Raw genomic sequence first — 18,822 nt, 5'->3', positions numbered from 1 at the left:
CAGGCACATGCCTCACTTCAATCTAGCACTGGCAGCCACTCTTACAATTCAGACCTCGTATGTGCTCTTGGGTTAGCAGTATATAAGGCAATAATACTACTGTTTTAGCAGATGGAAAACCACAGCATCATCTCACATGATTGCTATTCTATCACCACTGCCACTATCACTTACTACTACAGAAAATTCTTGCCCAGGGAGATACAAGTCACAAATAACTGTAATCCTTACTTTGGAACCACCATGAAAAGTCTCTCAGATCTTTAACAGAAAATAAAAATGACAGTTTATATCCAAAGACTGTTTGAACCTTCAACCCCAAAATCTTCCTCTGCTGACCCCACCAAGCCTCAAATGCAACACTGCAAACCTTAATGGGTCCTAATCCAGCCTCCTTTCTCTCTTCCACATGGAAAGACACACCTTCAACTACATGCAAAGTCTCATTAAGTGCCCCAACTTTGCCACTTCCACTCTGTAATGGCACTTAGACTCACAAGATGGTGAATTTCACTCTTTAACTGCAGTAAGAACAAGAAGCCTTGTAGCTTGTTATGAAGTTGTGCTGGAAGGGTTGGGGAAACACAGTCTTCAGAGTGTGGAAGAAGCCCTCAGCAAGCCACTGAAAAAAAGTGCTCTGTGATTCACGTCACAGATGCTTCAGAAAATGAAAGTCAGGATGCCCTTGAGCTGTTGTTCATGCAACTCATTTGAAAACATCCTGGAAAATTTTGCCAAACAAAAGAAAAGAAAGAGCGGGAAATGAAGATATCTGAATAATATAGGCTGGAAGAAGGGGTTTCCAGGAACTATTTATTGAAGAACATGACTTTCCTCTCAGGCTGGGTCTAGGGTATTCTTCACTGCAATCTGTAGTTGGAGAATTTTGAAGAATGCAATTAAACTCAAATGCTTTAATGGGTAATATATCTTCACTTCATATTTGTCTGGAACTTTTTTTTACTGAATAGCAAGAGTGATGAAAGTGTTTTCCATAATAATAACAATGACAAGGCCTGGTGATGAACTACAATTAGCTCAGTGATTCATCAGTTAGCAGCAAAAATTTCAATGCATCCTGACATTTAGAGCATTTGGTTGTGATTAACAGTCTTTGAAATGTCACCGAATTTTATTTAATTGGCTAAGAAAAATTTTTAAAAGGTAATCACTGCAAAGATCACATTCATCGCCCAAAAAGATAATTGCAGCTGTCACATGACAAGGTAGATACTAACTACTGTAGCAAACAGGCTCTGTGTTCTTACAGAATCTAATGAATGCATGGAGATCAATAGCTAGAAGGGCTTAGAAGTTTATTTGAATGTTCCTTTCAGAGACACTGGTATCAATAACCCCAAGCCTTTAAGTCATCTAAGCAAATACCAAAGCTGAAATGCAGTAATTATTAAGACAGAATTGACTCCATTTAATGATGTAACCTCTGAACCATTCTAAGTTCCTGCCACAGTCACAACCTCAATTGTGTGTGTGCATGCACATGTACGTGTCTGAGAAACAGCTTTTTTAAATTTGAAATTGGTTTATAGAGGCAGACATGACACACAGGAAGAGAATTACATCACTTAAAGGTCATACTGATAAAGTGGAAAACAGGTAAGTCTTCATTTTCACAGGAGGTTAGCATCTCTGTTTGTGGAAAGAGCTTTGTGATTTAAAAGCCAATGACAAGAGATAGGATGGCAGTGTTTCTCTCCATAGCGTTAATGTGCATGCAGAAGAATTTGTTGGCAGCTGCCATCTGATCTCAAGCATAGATATTTTATCATCTTTTTTGGTGCTTCCATTGCTTGCTATCTGGGGCTCATGTGCAGCCACTCTGGATTACTAACGGGCCAGATGCCACACAAGCTTTCACGGGCGAAGCGAGGGCAAAGAGGCTTGCAAAGAGATTTTCCTGTACAAAAATACTTTCCTCACAGTATTCAAGAAAAGTCCACTCATGTTGGTGGTTTCTCTGGGTCTTACTAATCTTTTCAGGAGTGTAAATGTATATCTACGAGGATACAATGATATTATCACCAAAAATGTGCTTGGCGAGCTGTGACTTTTCCAAGACGTCAGCACTGGGCTGACAACATGATAAAAAGTGAGGACGTGATAAGACCAGTAGTACTGAGCACTGGTATAAGAACAGTTTTAAAAGCTTTGTTCACTCCCGTACTTCTGAAAGGCTTTAATATATTCAGGTGCATTGTGAGTCCTGAGGAGAAAGAAGCGTCTGCCCATCGTGCGCACCAATGCTGGCAGACCAGCATGCACCTGGGCGCGGCCCTGGCTCAACAGTGTCTACAAGCAACTGAGGAATGGAGGGAATGGGCAGAAGAGAGGACCTAGAGTGAAGAAAAGCAGAGGGGATGGTACAGGGAGCAGATGCTCCTGAAGATGTGTGCAGAGAGCAGAGCCAGAGCCTTCAAGTGGAGCTGTGTCGAGATCGAACCAGTCAAGGCTGCCTAGTCTTTGTTCTTTTAGGGGTTTTCTTTTCTGTGTTTTTTTGGGGGGGTTGAACTCATAACCTCATGCCTACCAAGCAGGGACTTACTCTGCTGAGCTACATCCCCAGCTCGAGGCTGCCTAGAGTCTTAAAAGTTACGGGGATGGCACTTCCCACCACACCCCAACATTGCTGAAAGGAGCAAGCACCATTTCAATGCTTTATTTTAAGTTCATCAAGAAACAGTCTCCCAAGATTAAGTCTAGTGTGTACAACTGCACTGGGCTCACCCCAACAAGCTCCACGCTTGTAACATTCTAATGTGGTTCTTTTAAAGCTCTTAATGGTTTGTGAACGAGGGGCCTGGCATTTTGTACTGGTTCTCACAGTTCCTGCAGCCAGTGATGGTCTGTCTATTTCTCTGCCCATTCTACAGATAGGGAAAAAAGAAGTGAAACTGAGATTAATTTTTCTCAAGGTCAAAAAGCAAGCTGTGGAAGGTCAGCCTCCCAACTCAACCAGCCAAACTCCAACAATCTTCAGCAAGACAACAATCTTCTAACCCTCATTTCTCCGGAATTAAGGTCAGAAGTCAGGAAAACCAAGATTTACTATAGGACAGAGATTCTCTAACTCCAAGTGGACTCCCCTTGCTCTGGCCATTACATTTCCAGGATTAAAAAAGAAAAAAAGGAGACTGAGGCAGGAGGATAATAATTTCAAATCCACCATGGACAAATTTGTAACTCAGTGAAATCTCATTTCAGAATAAAAAGGGCTGCAGATGTAGCTCACAGTGAGAATCCTAGGTCTAATACCTAATACAAAATAAAAAAGCATTTTTTTTTAATTTGAGAAGCCTTTTCAGTATTACCACTTAGAAAAAGTCTGCTGAGATTCAAAGCTCAAAGCAGGTAACTGCTCTGGGTTCAAACCAAAATTTAAAGAGCAGTCTGGCCCTCTGTCCTGGCCATCACCAGAGATGTCCTGTCTAAAACACAGCCTCTCACTACCGCTGACCACCTGGGCCAAAGTCCTTTAGCGGGAAGTAGAAGGGAGTAGCCGGGTCTAAATGGAGGAAGCAGACAAGGTACTCTTCTTCTTCATTTTTCCCTTTTCCTTTGCAGTCAAGACACTAGCTTAGGAATGAGTCCAAAGCAGTCTTCTTTGTGCCCAATCCATGTTATTGATTAGAGTCCTTTTTAAAGGACTCTAGAAATTAGGGGCAACTCTTAGCTTGAGAGGCCCAAGGAGCCGAGCATGAAAACCCAAGTTTGGGAGTCAGTGCAACTACTCAGCAAACACGAGCCATGCTGTATGGAGTGAGCAGGTCCTGACCTGAACCGTTTGTTCTCCCGCACACTGACCACTGCCTGCCCTACAGAGCTGTCTGACCATCTGCAATTCAGGCTGGAGACCTCTACCTATTCCTCCAGCTTCTGCTTGAAGCCTGGCTTGGATGCCGCCACATTCTGTGTCTGTTTGCTCTCCAGACTACACCAGGGTTGACAATAATCCCGATCCACAATGTTTCTGAAAAAAATCCCATCTATTCTCCTGTGAACAAGAAAGGCAAATCAAAGAGGAGCTTACATCGCTGAGAATGTTGAAGGCCTCATTCAGAGCTATGTCCAGCATTCCGATTCCTTTGGCAAAAAGTTTGTCCAGATGCTCCCTGAAATGCTGAAACAACAAGGCAGAAAATCCATTAATGTCAACCCTGTCACAGGAAACACCAGCCATAAACACACCAGCACCAGCTTCACCAAGACCAAAGGTACTCAGACACAAATAAATGGGCAGAATTGAGTTTTCCTTCTATAGTCAAAACACCAGAATGTAAAATTTACTTGTGATTTTTATGTTTAAGCTTTGATAATGGTTCATGAAAAAGATTAACTGAATCTATTAAAAAGTAATTATCCAAAAATTCCTGCTTTCCTCTCCAGTTTCATCTCCTGGAACTTCTCCCCTCCTCTGCCCCTGCTCTCCCAGTCCTGACCTTTTTCACAGCTCTCCACATGCTTCTCTTTCACAGGGAGCCTACTCTCAGACCATCCCCTCGCTCCCTGCCACCTGTCTCCCACCTGCCTCTGGGTCTCAGCACGGACCCATGTGTAGGAGGTGTTCTCAGAACACTCACATCCTATGGTGCTTCTATTGTGACCCCGTGCTGCCACCCCATGCTCAGTTTCACCTTCCAGTTAGCACTCCACACATGCAACTGTCTCAATAAATTCTCCCCCTAACAACATTATTCTATCTTCCAGTCTACTACGTAGCTGCTACACACAAAAGGTATTTACTAGATACTGCTAAAGAGCAAAGACAAAGGACAGATCACACGTTGAAGACTAATTACAGCAAGGGAGACAGAGGCAGAAATCTACAAGAGGGTGAAGGACACAGGCATAAAGGAGCTTCCTCAGGATTAGCCCTAAATTCCTTCTGGTTACGCTGTCAGGAAAGCCCAGGCTCAGCTGGTGACTGAAGGGCACAAAAGAAAGAACTGGGAACTCCACACAGGCACACTGCATGATGAAGCATCCTTGCCTGGCTTGCAGAGACCACTCTTCCGCCAGTCCCAGGACCATACTGCTCTGACCTGGCTCTGCCTTTACCAGTTCCTTCTACTCATCAGCTCCCACTTCTGTTAGCTGTGCTTAATGGTGCTCAGCCACACTGGACAGCATTTTTTAAAACAACACTGCAACTCCATTTAATTTTTATTCTAATCCATGTATAGCTACTTGTTATGTGGCATTTCAGGCCATGGTTGTTGTTACGTTTGTACACTTAGAATCAGATGGAACAGCACATCATGGAGTTCCCCTCAATTCACTTTCACAGCAAGGCCAGTCGATTCATTTCTTTATGGTACAAATCTAGTCCATATATGAGGTGAACAAAATATGTCTACAAGTTTCAGACTTCCAAAACAGATGCAGGATTCTCCGTTTCTCTTTCTTCTTTCCACCTCACCAGAATTCCCTCCTTCTGCAGAACCTGACCAGACCAACAGCCTGGTCACCAGGGCTGCATTTAGCCTTAAGCCTACCTCTTCTATACAAAACCAGGTCTTGCTTCCAAGGGAACCATTTCCCCTCCTGTGACTTCTATGAAGGGCTGCTGCGTTCAGTACGGCAGCTACCACCATACCCATTCAAGTTTAAATTTCATTATAATTACCAGATATTAAAGTTTTGTCCCCCCAAAGCATTAGCCATATTTCATTTGCTCTTTAGCCACATATGGATAGTGGCTACTGCACTGGACAATGAAGATGGAACAACAAACATCTCCCCCACTGCAGAATGTTCTATTGACCAGCACAGACCAAAAACACAAGGGCTAAACCACACATTTCTGCCCGGCCTGCCTATTACTAATGATGAGTCAGAGGGAAATCTAGGATCTGAACAAAGTGGACATACATGATGTTTGCCTGTGTACCACTATTCTCCCTCCTGATTTTTCTTCTCTCTCAGCACTTCAAAATTTACAAGAGTTGATGAGACCAGCCAGTCCTTCTCTCCTCTGGCTCAAGGACCAGGTCTACTTGTGACGCTTGAATAATTGTGAATTACATCCCCTGGGTCATAGGCACCAACCCTGAGCCTGCCTACCAGCACAGCCAGGGGCCGTGCAGTGAGCAGCTTTCCTCTGCCACATCCTTCCCATGCCTCTGCCTTGGAGTCAGCTAACCATAGGCCGAATCATCAGAACCAGGAGCCAAATTAAGCCTCTCTTCCTGTAAGTTATGGGTGGCAGGTACTGTGTCCTAGCAATGTACAAAATGACTAGACAGCCCATCCTCACTACAGATTAGATTTGTCTACTTCCATTTGTGGCTGCTGTGAGATTCAGAAGTATTATATAGTGAATTTAAAGCCTTTGTATTATCATCATAGATAAGCCACTGACATGTAGCTTCCATGAATTCTGAAGGGGAAAAAAAAACAAGAGGAGGAGGTGGGAGACTGGCTTCCAGTCTGACTTATGCCATTTACCACCTGAGGCTCCAAGGCAAGTGGGTTTAGCTCTCATGCCTCCATTTACCCGTGGGATGCTAATGAGAGGTCCCCGCTGTGAGGCTGGGAAAGACACTTTCCTCGCCCACTTGCCTTCATTTCCTCTTAACACAAGCACGGGGATCCCAGGCAGCAAAAATAAGCCACATGAAAGAACTGCGGTACAAGAAAAACGTGAGGTTATTTTCATTCCACAGTCACTGAAGAAAAGATTGTCCACCACCCCACACAGCAGAACAGGAAAAAGAAACTGCAAAGTGTCACCTCGGATTGGAGGGGTGGTGACCCCTGAGCCTGGCTGTGGGACACATCCATAGCCCCATTCCAGCCATGTGCTAATGATTCTCTGATGCAGAAGTGATTCAAATGATACTAGGGCTCTGAGGATGGGTGCCCTGCCATGGGTAATATAACAGGATTCCTTCCTCAAGTGCCACTGTTCTAACCCCCTGCTCCCCGGCTATTTTTTCAACCCAGGTCACCGCAGACCTCCTTACACACACATGCTGTTGGAGATTTAAATCACAAGGAAGAAAGGAAGGGGCTGTCTTCAGTATTTAAAAAATTAAAAACAAACCTGCAAAAGCTTTATATTTCAAACATCTTCTGTGCCAACTTTATAATCTAATACATTTCTAAAAATAATTCTTCTTGCCCTTCAAGGGCCAAGCTTTCTTAAGTGGATAGAATATGGCTAATTTCCCTGACCTCCTGACTCCCACCCCTGACTGTCCACAAGCGCCCAGCTACAGAACAGAAGGTTCAAGACTGCCGACCTGGGGGCAGTTTGACAACTGCAGACCAGAAGGTGGCTGCTTTTCATTGTTTTTCTAAATTAAAATAAACAATTTACTGGAAATGGTGACAGCTCCATTTCATTATTAGACCTCAATAAAGGGAGAGGAGGATGGCTTTTTATCGTTGCTTTAGGCAACTCACGCAGCATATGCTGCTGCCCGGGAAAAGTTCTCACGTCCAAAGCAATTAGCTCAGCTCAGCGCCTGGGGAGATGAACTCACACATGAGGCTGTGCATGCCTGACACCAGCAGGTACTGCCAAATTTGCTTATCTTCGCCGAACAGTAGCCATGTCCAGGGCGGCCAAGGACCCCAGTAAGATAACCTCGCCCTCCATCAGTGTTTAATTCAGTTGGATCATACTAATAACTGTTTTCTGTGACAACAGCACTCGTGGTTTTCTGTCTATGTAATTACAATAAATGTTTGAATTCTCCCAAACAAGTGAAGAGGAGTACAATGAAAAGCAAACATCAGGTGATAAATCTCCCCGGTCCCCAGCACCCCTGAGCTGGGGAGTTGGAGCTGGGGAGACAGTAGTGAAGGGATACAAACAGCAACCTATGAGTGCCGCCCACCAGGATCACTGGGGTGCTATAAACCTGAATTTCATACTGGTCAGGTACAGACGGGAGTAGCCAACACTTGCAGAGTGACAGCTCTGTGTGTGTGTGTGTGTGTGTGTGTGTGTGTGTGTGTGTCAGGGTGGGTTTTAGGGATTTTTAAAATTTTTGTTGTTATTTTGTGCTAGGAAGTGAACACAGAGCATTCATACAGAGCTACATCCTCAGGGACTGTTTTTTTCTTTCTCATTTGTGAGATGGGTTCTTCCTAAGTCAAGCTGAGCTCAATCTTGCAGTCTTTCTGCTTCAGCCTCCCAGAATGCTGGGAATACAGACATTGCCACCATGTCTGCTTCCATGTGGTTTCTATATATTCCCTTCCTCGAACGTCCTAAAACCCTCAAAGGAGAGGTACTATCACTTTTCCTGTTTTACACAGACAATAATGGTGATCCAGCTTGGTGAAATAATGAATTAATTTGCTCAAGATGGCACAGTAAGCATGAGACAGAGAGTGTTTCAAAGCACCGAGCCACATTCCTGATCCCCTTCTCAGTACACGCATGGCATAGTTTTGATGTCCCTAGCCTAGCACAGCTCACGGCAGGGCATAGGGAGCATAGGCTCATGTTAAAGCCATGCTCCCACTTGGGGCTAATGCCAAGGGAATACGAGATAGGCAGCAATCCACAGCCCCATAGCAGGAAGGACATGAGCATGGTATAATCATCTGCTACTACTGTTTCTGAACACTGGCATAATTTTGCTTTCACATGTAACCCGGATGTCTGCTGCCCTGCTGCCCCAATCACACGCAACGTTCGCGATACCCCAAGAGAAGAGTTTCCGGGCAGGTGTTCCTCACACGTGCTTAACTCCAGCAGTTTGTTTTGCTGTTTAACTGTCAGGCAACTCAAGGGGCCTTGACAAACAAAAAACAGAATGAAAGAAAAAAATGGAAACAAAGATTTTTAAAATAAAGAAGGAAAAGGGTGGAAAGGAGAGGTGGAAAATGGGGCAAAAAAGATTACTAAGATATACTGTATACAGGTACATATTACCTACAATCAATGTGATTAGTCTGTGCATCAATAAAAATAACTTGAAAACACCCTTACATAAAAGCTTAAAAGTAATATGATAAAGCCAATAAAAACAGATGATCCGGATTCCCTGACAAAAAATTAAGGCGTATCAGTATGAGTTCCCTGTAGAGGGTTCCAACTTTCAGCTCTAACGGGAACAGACTCAGCACCGCTGGCCTTCTCCCAAAATCCAGATACAGTACCCATCAGCCAAGTCAGCCTGGGCTGACACACAGTGCCCCAGTGATGCTGTCTACCTCATTCTGAAGCCAGACTCCTTGGGAGATTTCCAAGCGTACCTTCACAGGGCTCCGGGGTCCAGACCAAGCTGCAGAAGCTCACTGTCAGAAATCCTGGAGTCACCCCTGACTTCCAACCTCTTCATCTTCATGTAATTCCTTACGACAAAACATACTCTGCACCCCGAACCCAACCTGATGATGATTCTTCCATGCTCCTGTTTAAACTTAGACATCCCTTGGCTGAGTTTTACAGCCTTTATGGGACGTCTCAGGAAGGGTAGGGCCCAGTGGTGACATTTTACAGGGATATCTTGTGACATGGGCTCCAATAAATCAGTTTGTCCTTTGATTCCACTTGGGAAAATAGTGACATGGCACTTTTCAGAGACAAAATGGCCCAGAAAGGCTGGTAGGAAAGAGGCAGGCCCAGCTGTTTGCAATTTGGGGAAGAAAGTACAAACTCAGAACTGTATCTATGCTATTCCCTGCTTTCCCCTTCCTGTTGCATGTAACAAATTGAAGTGTCTGAAGGTAGCAGCTGTTTAATTCTGGTGCCAAATTAGAGACAAGATAGATCTCCTGGATATGAACAATGAATGTTATTTCATACCAGATATATCAAATTAACTACAACTTCATTTCATTGGCAAATCACTAATTACTTTAAGTAAGATGATGGTGGTGAGCTCAGACTTGGCAATTCTCTGCAGCTGGGAACTAAAGCAGACCCACACCTCCAACTAAGCAGTCCATGTTTCCATGTAATGCCCAAGAGGGACATGCTAATTATGGTGCCAGGAGCAAGACTGGGTTAAAGAGAACCCCCTGCCATAAGGCTTGAGCTCATCCTCCTCCTGTGAAGTCCTGTGAGTTTGTCAGGATCTGGGCTTTCTGAACCTCCAAGAGATGGAGGAAAGCTACAGCCCAAACCCTGCCTAGACAGCAGCACCTGCTTTGTGTCTCGGCATGGTGTGGAGATGTGTGTAAACAGCAGGCCTGGCCCTCAGGTCTTTCTGACATTTCTGAAGGTCCAAATTCGGTCTTCATAAACTTTATGAAAGCCTTGATTTGCCTCAAACATGTTCCTAAAAGGAAGAATGTTTTCATCAGCTATCGTAGAAGTCAGAGTTTCAGCTAATTCCAAACACAGTGCCAAGCTCTATGGAGGCTCTGACACTCAAGAAATCTACTTCCTGTCAGCATCAGGGAGAATGTAGGGCAGACACACCATGAAGCTTGCTGCCAGCAGCTTTTCCTTGTCAAGCGGTCACCTCCCAACCACACTGACCTTGCTCAACACCCAAATGCAGAGCCACGGCCCCAGTGGAAAGTTGGTGGGCCCTAAGATGCACGTGGTCAGTCAGGCCCGCCAACTCAGGTGGCACATTCATTTCCAGGGCAGCTTTGCAAGACGAGTGACTCCATGAGACAATGAGATTAGAACTTTTTCAGTATGATCACTTGGAAGACTTGTGCAGATTGAACATATATTGAATTAAAGTGTTTATTTCAATGATCTTTACATTTTGCCAAACAATATAGGTATGAAACTTAATTGTCTCCATTTATTCCTTTCTTATTCAAGTCTGTCAATAAACCAATGCCCTCTGTGTTGCTGTATTTTGCGGGGAGGAGTGGTGTTTGATTGGTGCCCAAGTGATAAGTAGGTATACAAGATTTTTTTATTATGGTACACATGTGTAGTAATAGCATTACAGCAACTATACAGACAATATTGTTTGGTTGGCTCAATACTTTTCTTGTGTATGTAGCACAGAGTTACTGTGGGGATTTAATGAGCTCATGCTGAGAAAGTGGTTAAGGCAGAGTCAGCACACAGTAACCACTCAGTAAACATGAGGCATTGGCAGTAGGATCCCTACCTCACTTGATGCTTTCTGGCACTGTTTTGAGACTTTTTAGCATCTGAATTGAAATTCTAAAAAATCAAAAACAAAAAACAAAATCCCACAATTCTACCTATGGAAGAAGGAAAGTCACCAGCTTTGGCAGTCAGAAAGCTGGTAATGCAGCAGACCTCAGGAAGTAACCCTGCACTAGGGCTGGCATCTCTTGCCCATCTCCTTGCTCTCCTCAGCTTCCTCTACCAGCAGCTTATGCCCATAACTACCTGGATCACCAAGCTCCCATTCTCTAGCTTAGAGCTACAGTCGTCAGCTATGATACAGAATACATGATTAACTTTGAATTTCAGATAAACAATCAAAACTATACTAAATATGTATTCATTGTTTATTGATACTCAAAGTTAACTGTGTGCTTTATTTCTTTTGCTAAATCTGGCAACTCTTTGTCAGCCCAATTTCAGAAAACTCCAAGAAATACTCTGATTAGCCGAGCTAATGTCATGTGTCTGCGCCCAGAGTTAATCACATAGCCAGAGAAGCAGACCTCAGATCACAGGCCCTTTTAAGTTACAGTAGCACAAACAGGGGCATCTCACCCAAGCTCTCCACATGAATTTTCAAAGGTCGGGGCCTTTCATGGGGACAAGGAAGAGGAGCAAATATTAGCTAGATAAGCTTATCAGCAGCTCCTTGGAGACATATTACCCCCCTGTGGCACGGTCCACATTCCCAGGGAGACAGGCCAGAGCAACAAAGCAATGCGACTCTGCACTGAACACGTGCTTTCCAGTGTAGGGGTCTGAGAGGGAGGAACACACACACAGAGCGGGTAAGAGGAGAAATGGGGAAAATTACAGTACTCCCCTAACATACTAAAGAAGAGGGCTTCTAGGAAATAGGACACTCTACAATGTCTTGAGGCTCAGCTGGGAGACAGTGCCCAAGACAGAAGAGAATACAATGCTGCTAATGACAGCTACTCACTGGATGCTTTCTGAACACTGCCTCACCTCTGAACACTAATGAACTTCTTCAAGCCCCACAATAACCTAAGAGACATGTCAGGCATTCTTACTCCCACTGAATAAGGTAGTGGAGGTACAGCAAGGACTAGGTCTCATTGCTAATAAATGGTGAGCTGGGGCTTAAACCCATGCATTCCTTGGAGAAATGTTTTCTCCCCAGAAACATTCTATACTAGAAAACTTGAGTCATCAGCTCAGGGCAATACTGCTTTGTCAATACCCACCACTACCTATTTCTAACTACCTTGCAGTGTTCAACATTGAAGATGGCCTCCAATGAGCCTCACTCTCGATACTCAAACTGTTGTGGTGGTTTGAGTATCCCACAGCACACCAAGGTTGGTCCCTATGACCAAGAGAATACAGCATAAATGATGATATGCCACTGCAAAAAGAGGCTGTAAGTGCTGTCACAGCTTCCATCATGGTTGTTCCTACAAGCTCTGCTGGCTAATTTACTCTGGATAAATGAACTGCTCTGTCGGAAATACCCCTGTGCAGGTACCCAGCAAGTGAGAAACTGAAGCTTTCAATCAGCAAATCCCAAGGAACTGAAATACTCTGCCAATCTCTATACGAAAGAGCTTAGGAATTGATCTTCCATTTTAATCAAGCTCCATAAGACCATAGCCCTAGCCAATCTTCTGATTACAACCTCACAAGAGACCCTGAGCCAGAACCACCATCTATGTATAATAAATGCTTTTTTGTTTCATTTTTAGATATTTACACATAGGAGTATTATCTTCCCCAACAAGAGATAACTAATATACCTCCATCCAGATTATTTTTAAACACAGTCCACACATCTTATTTCATTGATAAATGTTTTTATAAACATTTCAACATGTTTCTGAAAGAAAAAAAAAACAATTCTTATAAACAAAACCACAATGCACATCTGACTTGATGTCAGTCAGAGCCACATAGTTTGAATTAGGATGCAAATAAGGTTCATACATTGTCATAGGTTAAGAGTCTCTTAAGTGTCTTTTTTAGAGTTCCTCATTCTGCATTTTCCTATAAATTTTAGTATAGGTGTTGAACAAATCAAGCTGCTGAACATAGAGAGTATCTCAGAATCCAAATTTTACTGTTTGTATTCCTGAAGTTCATTTAACATGACATCCTTTTAGAAGAACAGAAATTGTTACAAATTAGCAACTTGATCAGATTCCAATTTGATTATATATTGGCTTTATTCTTAGACATTTTCTTTCTTCATAGGTGTTGTGACATCCCTCATTTAAGTATCTGGTGGTCTCTTTATGGTGGTTGTATCCATGATTTGTTAATTCATTAAGGGATGTGAACTGTTAGTATTTTAATCCTGTTATCTATTAGGTAAAAATTTTCTAGAAAGAAAAATTTTCCTTCTTGCACTATTTATTTATCTGATAAATCAGTTGTAGAGGAAATGTGGGTAGCTAGCTCTTTTTCATTAATTTCCCATTAGCTTTCATAATAAAGACTGGTCCATAGCTGACCAATAAGGGGCTCCATCCTTGTCTTCAGTGACATTATGAACTTAAGTTTTTTCTGGTTCAAAACTTAGGTTTTTTCTGGTTTTCAGGATCAGCACGGGCATGTATTATGTGTTTCAATGTTAAGGTCTGGGGAGGTTTAGTGAGGTCATTCTCAGTATATCTCATTTTTGGTCAGTTGGAGCCCCTTCTCTTCAAAATTAAACCCCCTTCCTCTCACTGCAGTTGAGAACTTCCTGCTGTCATGATGGGCAAGATGTTCCAGGCACATTCAGTGACTCGTCTGCCCCAAGTCTGAATCAGTCATTTTTTCCAAGGATTCCAGCAAATCTCTCTGATCTATTACACCTGACAGCCTCTACTGTCCTGAATATATATTGGGAAATAAGCAGGGAAAAAGAGCAGAATAAAGAAAGAAAAAGACCAGTATGGAACTGTCTTACTTACTTTTCTCACTGCTGAGACAAAATACCTGACACCCAGAGTAAGTAAAGGGGAAAAAGGTTTATTTAGCTCAAGTTTGTAAAGGTTTCAGTCCACAATCAGCTGGCTTTAAGGTAGGGTCCCTTGGCAGAGAGGTGACAGTCCACAGTGGTGGAAAACAGCAAAAGCAACAAGGACAGGGGGACAAGCCTCCTTTTGGCCTTATATTTTATGTGGGTTACACTAGGGAGGGTAGCACTGGCATTCTTAATCCTAGCCAGAACTATGCCAAACCAATCTGTGGAGTGATTTACTACTCACACATCCTTAATCCCAGCCCCACACACTCTAGATCCAGCCACCTCAGAAAAAGTCCTATGACTGCAAGGGTCTTTGTTGGGACATCTAATCACAAAGCGGAACAGGCACCAAGTGAAGAGTCAGGAAAGGCACATGGTAGCCTCGTAGTCAGAGGGTATAAAATCTGTATGGGTCTTATCCAGACCCACACAGTGATAAGGAAATAAGGTGGCAAAGTATTTGTTAGACCCAGGACAGACATTACTCCAAGTATAGTAGTTGCCTTAACTATACACAAAGAGAGTTGGAGTTAAGGACAATATGACAAATAAGCAGGAGGCTCTGGCTGTACTGCGGCAGGATCTGCCCTTGCTCAGCAGCACAAGTGAGAACTCAAATTTCAGCCTTAGGACTGGATGGGGTCACCAAGGACACTTAATTAGGTCCAATCCATACCATACCAGATGAAGTGAAATCTGACTATCTTAACACTATGTGTTTTCTGGTATAGATTCTTTTTCCTTTTCCTGTGGTATGTATTTTACTCCTATGTTTGTATTTGCCTTCTGGCTCACAGGAATTCACTGAGTGACTTTTATGGAGAATCTACCAAATGCTCCATACTACATTTGATCAATAGAGTAAGAGCAGTTTCCTTTGATAAAATTCATGTGCCAATGGAGAGAGACAGATCTCAGCTGATAAGCATGCAGACATGTACAAAGTAACAGGGTCACCAAGGGGAGCTGGTGGGGCTTTGCTAGTCCACACAGAAACACTGAATGAGGAGGGCCTTGAGGCTAATCCAGCAAATGTGGGGATGCCAGGGTGTGAGTGCAGCAGGTAGAAGAACAGCACCTCTCTTGGTCTTGGGGTAGAGGAAAGAGTCCATACACATGACTACAGCAACGTCACAGAGGCCAGAGTATAGACAAGGAGAAAGAATATGGTATGCTATGACCCAGAGATCTAAGAAGAAACAGTCTAAGCAGGAACTTACAGGCATTCAGAGTCAGTGTTCAATAAATTATTAGGCAGAATCGTTGTTTAATACTCAGGAGTCTTAAGACTCAGATCTAAAATGGAATCAGAGGCTATGGGGTTCCTAATACAGGACAGAAGGCCCTTCACAGGGCTTCAGATCAACAGCAAGCAGGCCATGAGAGTAAACAGGAATATGCACCTACAGAATGGAGCAGCAGAGGCTCAGGGCCATGCATGCGCTGTAAAGCTGAACTGCAGTAACCCATGGAAAATACAAGTAAGGATTTTTAAATCCAGGACATGAAATCAACAGAGAGCTTCATAGACAACATGCAAGCTCCTCTTCTAGGAAATTAAGACACAATCACTGGCAAGGGAAACACAAAAACAGTAGAAGAAATCTCTCCAAGAAAGAATTTTATGACATGTCAATAAAGGAATTTTCTTTCTTAAACTCACTGTCAAAAGATTAGAGATACAGCTCTTTTAAATACTCAAGTTGTTTTCATGAAGCAAAATATCTCTTTGCAATGATGTAGTTTGCCTGACAGGTAGAAATATAAATTAATAAACACAATATATACCCTAGGAGGTCTCATGGTTCTAAACACAAGTAAACTAAATACCCACTGGGTTAAGTTCTGCTGCTTCTGTCCACTTAGTATAGAGGTCTCATGACTGGCATTGTTTGTCTACGCAGCTTTTCCCCATGTGCAGCCAGCAGATGGTCCATTTTCATTGTGCTTCCACAAGATCTCTCCCTGTGTCTCCCAGATGACCAAATGCAGTGGCCTCTCTCCTGCAAACCTGTCTCAGAGATACAGGATTATGGGAATAATGAGGGCTCCATCTTGCATGCCATCCATGGCCCACTGCAGCTGGCCAACAAACGAAATTCACATGTGGCCAGTGGCATCCTCAGAAGAATGAATGGATCTTCTCCAAATATTAGGGCATCTTTCTAGTGCACTGGAGGTTCTCTGCTTTTCAGGCTGGGTCACAAACAGGTTTCATGAGTTTAAACAATACATCTCTATTCACTTTTTAGTTAAGGGAATTTAGAAAGAAAATTATTATTCTCACCATAAAGGGAAAACATCAAAATACGGTCATCACATGATACTCCTATAAGACTCTTCATAAATACATTAAGTGCAGGGGCTTCCTGTGGGAATCAGGTTCCCCTTAGGCCTTCCCTGACTTCACCTTTTCAAAGTCTATTGGCCTCTCTGTGGCTCAGGATTCTTGGGCTGCTCCTGACTCCAATGGACCATGGTTATGTCACCAGAACAAAATGTTCTGGTGGAGGGTGAGTGGAGGAGAGGCTTTCAACACTACATGCAGAAGAGAAGGTCCTATGACAAGAGAGCCAACCAGAAAACATGGGACTTTCAGGAAAAAGAATTCCTCCTCAAACGGGTGGTATGATGTGGAATCCTCTTACAGTGCTGCAGATTTTCAGGGGACAAGCCACTACTTGACTCCCTAGGGACAGTTAGCAGGTGGAAGAAGCAGAGCAGGTGTGAATCTCAACCCCTGGGACAAGGTAAACACTATGTGCACCTACATAATGTTATTAAATCTCATCTTTTTAATGCAGCCCTTATGATAATATATATCCTTTAACATTGTGTGTACTGATTCATTTATTTAAGGACAAAAATGTCACTCACCTCCAATATAAGATTCTTCAATAGGCACAAAAGTTTTCCCACCACATCCTGGAAAATTCTGAATATAATTTGCAAGGTGGCTGTAACAGCTTACTGTGGTGTCAGTAAACTGTCGATTTAGCAGAGATCTGGGCCTAGATGACAGGCTTATGAGGAAGGAAAGGTCACTTTGAGTATGGGGGGCAGCAACCAATAGATTGTAATAAGAGAAAGAAGAACAGTCTTGCTTCGCTTCTTTGACAGTGCTCCAGCCTTTGCCACAGCATTTGGACATCTATCTCCAGGCTATTGGCACAGACTCCTCAGCCTTCAGCTCAGACTCTTCACCCATTCCACACAGACCCTCTAGCATCCTGATACCAGCATGAATTCCAGCATGATTCCACAGTGACCTTGAGGTCTTACACCTTTGACTGGATTGTCCACCTTTCCAGCGTGCAGAGTGCTTCATATCTGTTACTCTAGTGAACTCTGATACAGTAGCACCATGTATTAGACGCTACCTTCCCCAAGGTGGTAATTCTTGTCCAGACTGGAAAAAGTCCTGTTCTGTCCTCTATCATTTTTATGTTAATTCTAAGAAGAGACTAAAGAGCCAAACACTTCATGTTTCTACTTAATGCAACTTCCCCATTGAGCAAGAGGCAAGCACATTAAATGAGTGAAATCACTCTCTGGTTCACATTTGGAGACCAAAAAATGACTCACTGTGGGGTGAATATTAGACATACCTTAAGGATCTTGAGGACAGTTACAAAGACCACTTGGCTAAGGTGATGCACTGCAGAGGGGAAGTAACTTGCAGTCTGAGTCTTAGCAAGTGGACAAAAGTTTTAATGTGCAGAATTGAGAAAGTTATTTGAAAACTGCTTAGCGAAAACTTTTCAACAACTTCCTGAAACAATCTGACAAATAATCAAGAAGTAGAAATATCATGACTCAAAGACTTTACTCAATTGTCTTCATGCTCCAACATGAAAATGCATGCATAGAAACTGGTCTTAACACAGACTTTAATTCAGCTAGACTGCGGTCACCTTCTGTACCTGCCAAGTTGTAACTTTGAGTGCAAAACCTCACAAGTTACTGCTACAGAGGACTTGGCTGAGTCATTCGATTAGGACAGAACTCTAGGTACAATTATCCCTTCCACATTCTTCCCCAGAATCTAAGACGAGACTAGGGTATGTATGCTGGCCACATCCTTGCAGAGGGCAGCATCACTTTTTGAAGGAGGAATTTACAGAAGCCGCAAGTAAGAGAAAAGATGTTTGAAATAAAGATCCAAAGCATGGAAAACTCTGAAATACAGAATGCAATTAGAGTCACATCCAGTCTCTAAAGTACTACAGTTCAAACAAATTTGCATTAATGTCCATTGGTCCAACCTGATCAGAATCTTGAAATGCATAGAAAATAGAAATGGACTTTCCTGAGAAAAGTACCATGTGTGATTCTACTGTACATTGCTGATTAAAATTTTCTGCTTTAAAGAACATAAAATTAAAATGAGCAGCTTATACTGTAAGAAACAAACATGGAAGTCAGAAAAGTAAAATTTCAGAGCAATTATTCCAATAGTTTCCAGAACTGTCATTAGGTATTATGGGTTAAAATGTATCCCTCAGAAAGCTATGTTGAAATTCCAATATGCAATACCTTAAAATGTGATTTTATTTGAAAACTAAGCCATTATAGGTAGAAGGAGTTTAATTAATATGAGGTTATTAGGGTGGACACATACAGAGAATAGATGCCATATGAAGACAGAGGCAGACACTGGAATGACAGCTATCACCCAGCTAAATGGCCAAGAAATGCCAAGAATTGCCAGCCACCACCAGATGCCAGAAGAGACAGGAAGAAATCCTTCCCACAGGCTTCAGAAAGA

General features: G+C 42.9%; 1 protein-coding gene across 6 annotated transcripts in view; it reads right to left on the bottom strand.

Moving 5' to 3' along the window:
• The window catches only part of Cacna2d3 (calcium voltage-gated channel auxiliary subunit alpha2delta 3), an 839,385-nt gene that overhangs the window by 418,399 nt on the left and 402,164 nt on the right, over nucleotides 1-18,822 (bottom strand). For 5 of the 6 annotated variants that reach the window (XR_010050128.1, XM_063257291.1, XM_003479964.4 and 2 more), the window contains one exon: nucleotides 4,049-4,138. The exons of the other annotated variant lie outside the window; for it this stretch is intronic. Coding sequence is in view for 4 of the 5 variants with exons in the window: in XM_063257291.1 (XP_063113361.1) it covers nucleotides 4,049-4,138 (90 nt within the window). In the remaining variant the exon portion in view is untranslated. The remainder of the gene's footprint in view (nucleotides 1-4,048; nucleotides 4,139-18,822) is intronic. 6 annotated transcript variants of the gene reach the window in all.

This window comes from Cavia porcellus, unplaced genomic scaffold, assembly GCF_034190915.1.
Source record: "Cavia porcellus strain 051 isolate PalLab524CR breed Dunkin Hartley unplaced genomic scaffold, mCavPor4.1 scaffold_10, whole genome shotgun sequence".
Taxonomy (NCBI): Eukaryota; Metazoa; Chordata; class Mammalia; order Rodentia; family Caviidae; genus Cavia; species Cavia porcellus.
Note: the sequence above shows the minus strand (reverse complement) of the source record. Positions and strands in the feature narration are given on the sequence as shown.